General features: G+C 44.8%; 1 protein-coding gene and 1 long non-coding RNA gene across 3 annotated transcripts; one reads left to right on the top strand and one right to left on the bottom strand.

Annotated features, from left to right (window-relative positions):
* The first annotated feature begins 949 nt into the window (after nucleotides 1-949).
* Nucleotides 950-8,310, top strand: LOC139062541 (uncharacterized). 2 transcript variants are annotated; one of them, XR_011516092.1, is made up of 4 exons: nucleotides 950-1,069; nucleotides 1,182-1,256; nucleotides 1,342-1,404; nucleotides 7,416-8,310. It is a non-coding gene; the product is annotated as an uncharacterized lncRNA (long non-coding RNA). The 2 variants fall into 2 exon arrangements; XR_011516091.1 differs by lacking the exon at nucleotides 7,416-8,310 and adding an exon at nucleotides 3,377-3,505.
* LOC107379870 (P2Y purinoceptor 14) lies at nucleotides 1,589-9,829 on the bottom strand. Its single transcript, XM_015950825.2, has 2 exons — nucleotides 9,708-9,829; nucleotides 1,589-4,412 (listed from the first exon to the last, which is right to left on the bottom strand). Exon 2 carries the CDS (start codon nucleotides 4,408-4,410, stop codon nucleotides 3,373-3,375), a length of 1,038 nt encoding a protein of 345 aa, XP_015806311.1. The 5' UTR covers nucleotides 4,411-4,412; nucleotides 9,708-9,829; the 3' UTR covers nucleotides 1,589-3,372.
* Nucleotides 9,830-9,903: the final 74 nt, after the last annotated feature.

Below are 9,903 nucleotides of genomic sequence, written 5' to 3'. Positions count from 1 at the left end.
ACACACACATAAACAAAAAGCTAAACTTAGTTTCAGCTGTCTGCTCACCTGAGGATTCACCTCTTTAACCAGAGTTTTTAGCTTCTGGTGCAGATTGGTTCCATTTTCTGCTTCTTGCTTTTGTTGGTTTGTTGACTAAGCCTGAGATCTTTGCTTTTTGCTTCTTGTAGCCTCACACGAGGGGTTAAAGTTTTGTTTTCCTGTTTCTTAGTCTGACGCCAAACATGGTCTCTGGTCTGATGAAGGTCCTGGTTTAGACTCACCTCAGACACCCTGCAAAAGAGTCAACTGATATACCCTTCCATCTATAAAGTACATATTAAGAAGTAAATGTACTGTTATTGTTGTTGTTGTTGTTGTTGTTCATTCATACAAAGGGTTCTGGATATGTCCCAGGATAGCATTCCAGTATCTGGATAACTTCCAAACAAAGGCAGCCAGGAGGCATCCCCTCAGATGCCCAAGCCACCTCAGCTGAGTCTTTTGAGGAGGGGCGGTGGCTCTGCTACGAGCTCCTCCCACATAACAGACCTCTTCTCCTTGTCTCTAAACTTCAGACACGCCGCTTTGCAGAGAAAGATCTTTTTCACCACTTGGATCCAGGATCTCTTTCGTTTGGTCCTGATCAAGATCTCCTGACCAGTTAAATTTAAACAAGCCAGGTAATCCAGAGACTCCAGCTCCGCTCCTCCTGGATATGAAGTCCTCATCTGTTGGTCCACCTGCGCTGCATCCTATCACCGCTCAGGAACAAGAAACCAGTGAGCAGATCCAACCAAAACAGAGAATTCCTACTATTTTGTGGTTGGAAATCAAACAGCACGACTAACACTAAAGGAAACGACTAGCTGATTTGATGTGTTGCTAATGGTTTTTTTTTTTCACGAGTCAAAACTAAAATATTTAAAATAAACAGACGTTTCTATCGCCATCTAGTGGAGATTGTGAGAAACTAGAAAGAAAAATAGCTGACACCCATTTTTACCACAAGGTGGCAGCACCGAAACAGCTTCAGTTCAGGGAAAGCTGACAGAACCAGAACAAACTCAACGGATGCTGCGATGCGTCGGTAAGGTCCGCACCGACACAAAATTGGCAAGATATTATTGTTGATCAATATCCTCCAGCTCCGTTCTAATGACAATATCCCATCTGTGTGTGTGTTGCTGTCCAACTGTCAGACCAGGTCAGTTGAAATGGCAGAGAAACAAAAAACGGCAGACATCAGGTCGTTTTTTAATGCTCCAGAACGTCAAGTAAGTAGAAACTTAAATTTTGATAAAGACATCTATAAGAAAGAAATGAAATAACTATGAAATTGTTTCTAAATGGTTTCATTAGGCAAAGTCCAGTCACTTGAGCACTGGCAGCCAGAGCCTGTCAGACACAGGCACAGAGTCACAGGTCAGTCTCTTATAAGGACATACAGTGTTGTATGTAGAGAGCATTTTTTTTCACGTCTCCCCCCCCCCCCCCCCCCCCCCCAAAAAAAAAATTGAAATGGGATTTCCGCCCTTGGGTAAGGAGTAACAACATCCTGAAATATCTTGTGGAGAACACGAAGGAAAGCTACAAACCACGCAGGAACTGTAGTTTTAACATTTATTTATTTAAAATAAACTTGTTTTAAAGAATTGACGCAGGTAAGCCGCCGTTACTTCACTGAAAACACAGTAATTTTGCATCAATATATAAAAAATATAAACAGCAAAGCAAAGAAAAAAATCATCTGAATTATAAACATGAAAAAAAAGAAATGCAACATACTAGAGTTTAAACTGTCACAGACAATCATGAATCACAGATTCTTCCTCTGATTAAAATCTTGTGAACTAATAAACATTGTTTACATGAATGTGGGAGCGCCTGTAAATGTTTGTGTTTCCTAATCTGGTCCTGATGCAGCAGAAAGTCTCCTTTCACGCGGCCTGTAAACAGCTGCTGCTTGTTTTTTGCTGGTTCAGTTCCAGGTTGTTTATGTGACGGTGTGAGTGTCCTGTCACAGTGTCCCGATGGATCATGCGCCCTGGCTACTTGGCCAAGGGGATGTCCCTTTGGCTGACGCAGCGGTGTCAAACTCCAGTCCTTGAGGGCCGGTAGCCTGCATCTTTTTGTTGTGTCCTTGTTCCAACACAGTTGATTCAGCTGTGCAGCAGCTCATCAGGCTCTCCAGAAGCCTGTTAATCACCTGCTGATTGAAATCAGGTGTGTTGAAACAGGAAAAACACTCAAACATGTGGGATAGTGGCCCTTGCGGACTGGAGTTTGACACCTGTGGAGCGTATGGCTCTCACCCGGGAGTCTGGGGATCGAATCCCGCCCGGGCCCTCGTTTCTCCACCTTGCCACATTTAAATGGCTGATTTTAAATAAAACTCGTGTGTTCGGTTCCCGTTTATCGTCACGGTCCAATGAGCCGAGTTGTTATGACATAAAAAACCTTTCAGGTTTGAAACTCATCGTTTATTTTTCACAGTTTGACTCATTTTTCTGCATTGAAACAGGATTTAGTTTGATCTAGTTTCCATCAGTCGTTTTAGACAACATCACTTGCACAACCTGAGCTGTTGTTCATCAAACCAAACCTTTAAACAAACTCAGCGTGGACACATTACCACAAAGCCAGAGCAGCTGGGTGCTGATGAGGGGTTTGTGACGACCCAGCGGGGTCGATGCTGGGTCATCCGAGTCCAGATTCACCTCTGGTTCCTCGTTTCCTGAACAGATGAAACTAAATCTAAAAGCTGCTTTTGTTTACATGAAATAAACCAGTTGCACTTTATTAAACGTCACATTCAGTCTGCAGCTCAAAAGCTAAAACTCTTAATTCATTTGAATGGATGTTGTGTTGCCATGGTAACAGATTGGGAAATTAAAATGAGTAAAATTAGTAAATAAACCCTGAGCAGGAAAAAGACAAGTAAAGTTATGAAAATGTCTATGTGACTCTCCACTGACCTATTCCTCCCGTCTCCCTGCCTTTTCTTTCCTTGTCTGCTTGCTTCCTCCTTCCTTGCCTCCTGTCATTTTGTGTCCTACATCTTTGTCTCCTTTCTTCCAGCCTCATTTTCCCCTGTCTCCTTGTCTCGTCTATCCTTATCTCTTTGCCTCCTTGTCTCCTTGTCTCATGTCTCCTTTCCACTCGTCTCTTTGCCTCCTTGTCTCCTTTCTTCCTGCCTCCTTGTCTCCTGTCTCCTTGTCTCCTGCCTCCTTGTCTCCTTTTTTTCTGCCTCCTGGTCTCCTTTCTTCCTGCCTCCTTGTCCCCTCTCTCCTTGTCTCATTTCTCCTTTCTGCTCATCTCTTTGCCTCCTTGTCTCCTTTCTTCCTGCCTCCTTGTCTCCTGTCTCCGTGTCTCCTTGCCTCCTGGCCTCTCCTAGATGTTGCTGAGGCTCTGGGCAGTCGTCAGGGATCTTCTTCTTTCTTTTCTTGACAGTTTTCTCAGCAGTGACTCTCTGAAGGTCTGACACATCAGGAAGTAGATTATGGGGTCGAGGCAGACGTTCAGCGCAGACAGGAAGAGGGTTCCCTCCTTCACCTGGAACAGTAGGAAGCGGGCGTTCCAGCTGAAGCCCGACTTTGGCCTCTGGCTCAGGGTGAAAGGCACTCGGCAGACGTGGTACGGCACAAAGCAGATGAAAAACACGGCCAGGATGATGAAGATGCTACGGTTGGACTTGCGGCAGATGTCTACATTGTCCTGACGCATGCGTCGGTACGACTTATATACTTGGTGAGCGATGGAGGTGTAGGAAAAGGCCACGATGAACATCGTCACCCAGAACAGACACACGCAGAGCAGGTTAGACACCGTGTGCCACTGGACACCCAGTGGTGTCTTCAGCTCCATGCATTTCCGGGAGATCGGCTCGGTGGCGGCACGGCTCGTTAGGATGGTGTTGGGTAGGCAGCACAGGAGCAGGAGCCCCCACGTGACAAGAGCCAGAACCCGAGCAAAGGTGGCACTTTGCAGGAGCTGCAGCCTGGCCCCCGTGCTGAATCTGGACCTACAGGAGGACGTGGTGTTAGGGGTCGGGGTGTGGTGGACCACCTTAACGTAGCGCTCCAGGCTAATGAAGCCTATGAAGAGGATCCCCACGTACATGGAGAAGTAGTAGAGGACCGCAGTGTAGCGGCAGATGATGACTGAGAGGTACCAGTCACCGAAGCCCAGGTGAGATGCCACCCTGAAGGGGTAGGAGGACAGCATGAGGAGGTCCGCCACCACCATGTTCTTCAGGTAGACCACCAGCCCCGAGTCTGCAGGAACCCTGAAGAAGATCCAGGCAGCTACGGCATTCAGACACATGCCCAACACAAAGATGGTGGCGTAGAGCGGCGGGAGCACCTGCTTGATAAAGATGCTGCTGAAATCTGATTGGTTGGTGACGTGGGAGGTGTTCAGGTAATCCATACCTGGAAAACCAAAGAGGAGGGTCAGAGCAGGTCCAACAGAACATAAAAAATGCCCAGAGTTAAACCAGAAACACGGTTTCCGTCGTGTTTTGGATCTTTCTCTGTGAGACCTGGTCTTCAGGCGAAACCTGCCGTTTTCCTGTCCTCATCATCACCATCATGATCCGATTCATCACCTCCTGCTCTTCAGCCTTTTGTGTCCAGCAGCCCAGCTTTATTTACTCTGGACCACGTGCACAAACAGAAAGCATGTCAGACTCCTCTGTTTTACTTCCGACACTGACTGATCCTGGTCCAGCAGCCCCCGAGGCCCGGCTTCATCCACTCCTACAAAAACAGGATGGAGGACACGGGCCTTCCTGTCCTCGGGAGGTTCTGTTGTTTGTCAGCCGATTTTTGTCTGTTTTAACATAGAAAAACAAACTGAACCCATAAATAACACCAGGCTCTTTGTTCCAAAGAAAAGATTAAAGAACCAGGATTTTAAATCAAATAAATGAATAAAAAGTTTTAAGGTCCTTGATTTGACGGGAATCGGCTGTGGGACAAATAATCTCGATTCCAGCATTTGTGTCAGATTATCATCATGCCGACAGATTAGTGGTTGCAAAACAAACTCCTGTCTGCAGCCCGGTCGCCACACAAGAAGAGCGCCGGGACCGATTTACGTCTCAGCTGAAAGAAATACTGAACACCAAAAGGTGTTAAAGCTAAACTTCATTAAAGAAAATTACAAATCTAAAACCAAAATGTTAAAAAAAAAAGAGCCAGAAAGCTTCAGGTTCTGGCCTCGGAGCTTCACGTTGTCCAAACAGAACTTCAGTGGAGTTTAATAAACAGATCTGGGATCTGAGATGGAAAACACAAACACATCAAGATGTTTCAGGTCAGGAACGCTGACAAAGTCGAGCATTTTCCATCTGATATCACACACACACACACATTCTTGTATTTGTACCCATGTTAGGACTTTGTATTGACTTCCATTCATTTTAGTGAGTCCACAATGCCTAACCCTAACCAGTGTATTCCTAAAGTTATGTGTAACAAAAACTAAATTCACATCTTATCTGCAAACCTCACCCCTAGGGAGTACTCCGTATTAGGACCAAGTTTCGGTCCTAAAACGGACCATCAGTCATAAGAAAGTAAGTAAATATCCCAAATCCGGCCTTCACAAGGGTACAAATACAAGCACACACACACACACACACACACAAACACACACGCACCAAACATGACCAGTAAACCATTTGAACAACACTTAGAAACCAGAACCTTCACAGGTCTTGGTCAATGTTGCAAATGACCGTTCTCATCTGATTTGGAAGCTTTTTTCAACCATAACACTTTTCCCTCCGTGAGTGTGATAAATGACCCGCACTTGTATGGCGCCGCTCAGAGTAAGGACTCCAAAGCCCTTTACACTACACTGTATCATTCATCCGTTCACACACATTCACACTGGTGGGGATGAGCTACAATGTAGCCACAGCTGCCCTGGGGCGCCCTGACAGAGGCGAGGCTGCCGAGCACAGGCGCCACCGGTCCCTCCGACCACCACCAGCAGGCAGGGGGGGTTAAGTGTCTTGCCCAAGGACACAACAGCAGAATTCTCTGTCCGTAGCCGGGATCGAACCTGCAACCTTTCGATTACTGCTTCCCTAGTGTGGAGTGTGGATCTGTCTGAAGATCTGGAAATGGATATTTCATCGACCAAGATTGCTTCTGCGATCAGCGACAGGCAGAGCCGGACCAGATGGTTTTCAGGCTGACTTCTTCAAGAAATGTTCTGGACTACTCTCACCATTGCTGCTGTCGGTCTTTAGTGAGTCCTCTACTGCTCGATCGCTTATTCCAACCATGCATCGAGCTGTTTTTTTTTCTGTGCTTTTGAAGAAAAGATTAGAAAACAGCCCTTATGCTGTGGCTTTTACAGACCAATATCTCTCTTGAATTTAGATACCAAGATTCTTGCGAAGGTTCTGGCTCTGCACTTCAAAACCTTGCTACCTTCCACCGTTCCACCAAACCAGACAGGGTTTGTGAAGGATTAATAATCCGTTTTTGATGTTAAAGTCTGCTTAATGAGCTAAACGTGCCTGCTCCGCCTGACCAAAGCGTTGATGAAGCGGTACTCTCCCTAGATGCTGAGAAGGCGTTTGATCGGGTGGACTGGGACGACCTCTTTAAGGCCCAAATATAAAATTGTTATATTCCTCACCGTTGGCAGCTTTCTGTACCATTAATACTATTTCAGATTATTTCAATTTGAACCGTAGATCTAGACAGGAATGCCCACTGTCGCCTCTCCAGTTTAGTTGGCTGTTGCCTTAAGGCAGAACCCAGGTATCAGTGGCATCTCATCTGGGATCTAGTCATAAAGTCTCTCTTTATGCCGATGATATGCTTTTATATATTTTAGACCTTCTTTGTAGAATCCCACAGCTGTTGACTCTTCTCTGTACATCTGGTCAGATCTCAGGTTAACATTCAGGAGAGAAACGATAGCTGGGACTCTTTGGCTCGTTTCCATTTAAAAAGAAATCCAGATAACTAGATATTTGGATTACACGTGGATTTAAAGACCTTGTTGGGACTGATATTAACCCTTTATTGGCTACTCTTATACATGATATTATGCTAGCTGCATAAGAACGCCTTTTGTTGATTGGACTCGTTCCAATTACCTAATATTTTAATTTCTGTTTGGTCGTTGTTTGAATTGTCGTTGAAGATGTTTCTGTTGAAAACCTTTCATCGTTTTTCGTGATTGTTTTTCTTCTGAATTCGTATTTGTCGTTTGATTTTGGGCCACTTTGTCACTTATTTGATGTTTATTTAATTTTATTGAGTTTGATTATTGAATGGGTGGTGGGGAGGGGTTTTAATTCAGGTTTTATGTTCATTCTGCTTAAAAAAGAAAACTAATTTGATTGATTGATTGATTGATTGATTGATTGATTGATTGATTGATTGATTGGCCTGGTTCTGACCCAATAGGGCTCAAGTCCACCATGATTTCCTCTGGACATCAAAGTCTCCTAGAGTCTAATGTGAGACCATCTGTCTGGCAGCTGGAGGTCAGATAGAACCGGGTCATGATACAGAACAATGATCCAGAACAGCAGCAGATCCACAACAGAATCAGGATGTTGCAACGGTCCAGTCAGAGTCCAGACCAGAACCTGACTGAGTGGTGGGACCTTCAGAGAGCTTCAAGAAAAGTGGACCAGGACCTCTCCAGAACCCAGATGAAGTCCAACAGATGATTAACTGAACAGTTTCTGGAGGTTCTGCTGGATCAGCAGGACTACCATCTCGCACACCAGACAGAATCAGAACCAGTTCAGTTTATTTATAAAGTGCCAAATCACAACAAGAGTCGTCTCAAGGACCTTCACACAGTAAACATCCCTTTCCTACATAGGGAACCCAGCAGGTCACATCGAGTCACTGACTAGTGTCAGAGTCTTTACAGCAATCCTCATACTAAGCAAGCATGCAGCGACAGTGGAGAGGAAAACTCCCTTTTAACAGGAAGAAACCTCCAGAGAATCCTGGCTCAGTATAAGCAGCCATCCTCCACGACTCACTGGGGATCGAGAAGACAGAGTGCACACACACACACACACACACACACACACACACACACACACACAGTAGTGTTTCTATGGTTACATTGTGATTTCTTGGTAAAAATTCTATTTAGTAAAAGATAAACTTTATTGTCTTTATCTTCTGCGATGGACTGGCTCTCTGTCCAGGGTGTACCCCACCTGATTGCCCATTGACCGCTGGAGATAGGCACCAGCCCCACCGCCACCCTACGTGGACAAGTGGGTTAGGAAAATGGCTGGATGGACGGATGTCTCTATCTTAGTGAATCTATAATTAATTCAGCAGGTGAACTAGTAGTAGCACATTCACTGTCAAGGAAAGTAACTACTTGGTAGCTCTAAAAATATTTATTTTGACCAAAATAAACATTTTCATAAGTTAAAAAATAAAAAAGACTCACGGCAGAACCCACTTGGGGATTCTGCAGAACCAAATTATCAGAGAAGTTCCCCATCAGATTGCTGCTCAGGTGTGGGAAGCAGAATTTTACTACATAAACCTGAAAGTGTACATATCTGTCATGTTCTGTGTCCCTCTGTCCCCGTCCTCCTCCAGGTTCTCCTCTTATGTCCCATGATTATTCCCTCCTGCATTGTTCTTTCCCCATTTAGTTTATTGAACGCACCTGCCTTCCCTCCAGAGACCCCTCACACCCGTCACCTGTTCCCCTGATCACCTCCCTCTGTGTTTAAAAGCCCTGTCTTATCCCTCAGTGTTTGCCGGTCCGCCGTCGTGTCCACGCGGTTCTGTTCCCTCCCGAGTTTTGCCCGAGTCAGTGCTCAGTTGTGAGTTTTTGTTTTTGGATCGCTCGATCAAGTCTCCTCCGTTAAATAAAGGATTTACTTACTTACATCTGCTCCTGTCTAGTGAGTTCTGCGTTTTTGGGTCCTAACCTCCAGCTCAGCGTGACAATATCAGAACAAAATCAGCAAAGAGGAAACGGAAATAATTACAACACCAAAGTGGTTTTTAGACTCGGGTCTAAACCGGTGACTAATCTCCCAGAAACATTAAATCAGCTGTTTCATCTTTAGATATTCATCATCAAAACAGTTCTGGTTTGTTTCGTTTAAAAATCATGATTGACTTTAAATATAGAAAAAACTATTTTTACCTGAGAAATAGACTAGAAGAACAGCTGTAGTCATAATGAAGCTGTTCACTAACGGCATCCAGGAAGTAAAACCTGCAGTTTTAATTTCAGAAGAGATCAGAGGCAAAATGCTTATAAAGTAGTTGGAAAACCTTTACCACCTTCAGACTAAACCTGGATCATTAGTCTGTTTTACATCAAATATGTACGTAAGATCCATTAATACAAATTATTATGATCTGCTCTCGGTAAATTTTTTTCTTGACATTATGACTTTAGTCTCTTCTTGTCCTCCTTATTCATTTTCTTCCTCATGACACCAGTCCTCCATCATCCGTATCAGATTATAAAACATAAAACTGCTTCAGTCGCTAATAATCTGCTCATCAGCTGCTCTGAATTCTCAGAATTTCCCCGTCAGTCAGAAATATTCACTCTTTAGTTTTCCTCCTGCAGCAGTTAACCAGAAAATGTTAAATAATTCAAATATCTGACAAACCTATTACTAGCCTGAGCTGTTCCAGTGCGCGCGTGTGTGTGTGTGTGCGTGCGCGTGTGTGTGTGTGTGCATGCACGCTCACCTCCTGCAGGTCCAGCTGTGTGGTCTATACAGATGTGGTCCTCTGGTGATGTGAGCCGCGGGAGCTGACGGAGTCTTATCTGATGCAGAACTCTCTCTCTCTCTGTCCTCCCTCTCTGTCCTCCCCTCTGCACAGATACCACATGAATGTGACGTCTGTGTTCCAGTCGTGTGGTGGTTGGTCTGTATTATTATGA

Source organism: Nothobranchius furzeri, chromosome 13 (genome assembly GCF_043380555.1).
Source record: "Nothobranchius furzeri strain GRZ-AD chromosome 13, NfurGRZ-RIMD1, whole genome shotgun sequence".
Classification (NCBI taxonomy): Eukaryota; Metazoa; Chordata; class Actinopteri; order Cyprinodontiformes; family Nothobranchiidae; genus Nothobranchius; species Nothobranchius furzeri.
Note: the sequence above shows the minus strand (reverse complement) of the source record. Positions and strands in the feature narration are given on the sequence as shown.

Coding starts and splice junctions, on each gene's coding strand:
- LOC107379870 (XM_015950825.2), bottom strand. CDS start 4,410: ATGGATTACCTGAACACCTCCCACGTCACCAACCAATCAGATTTCAGC.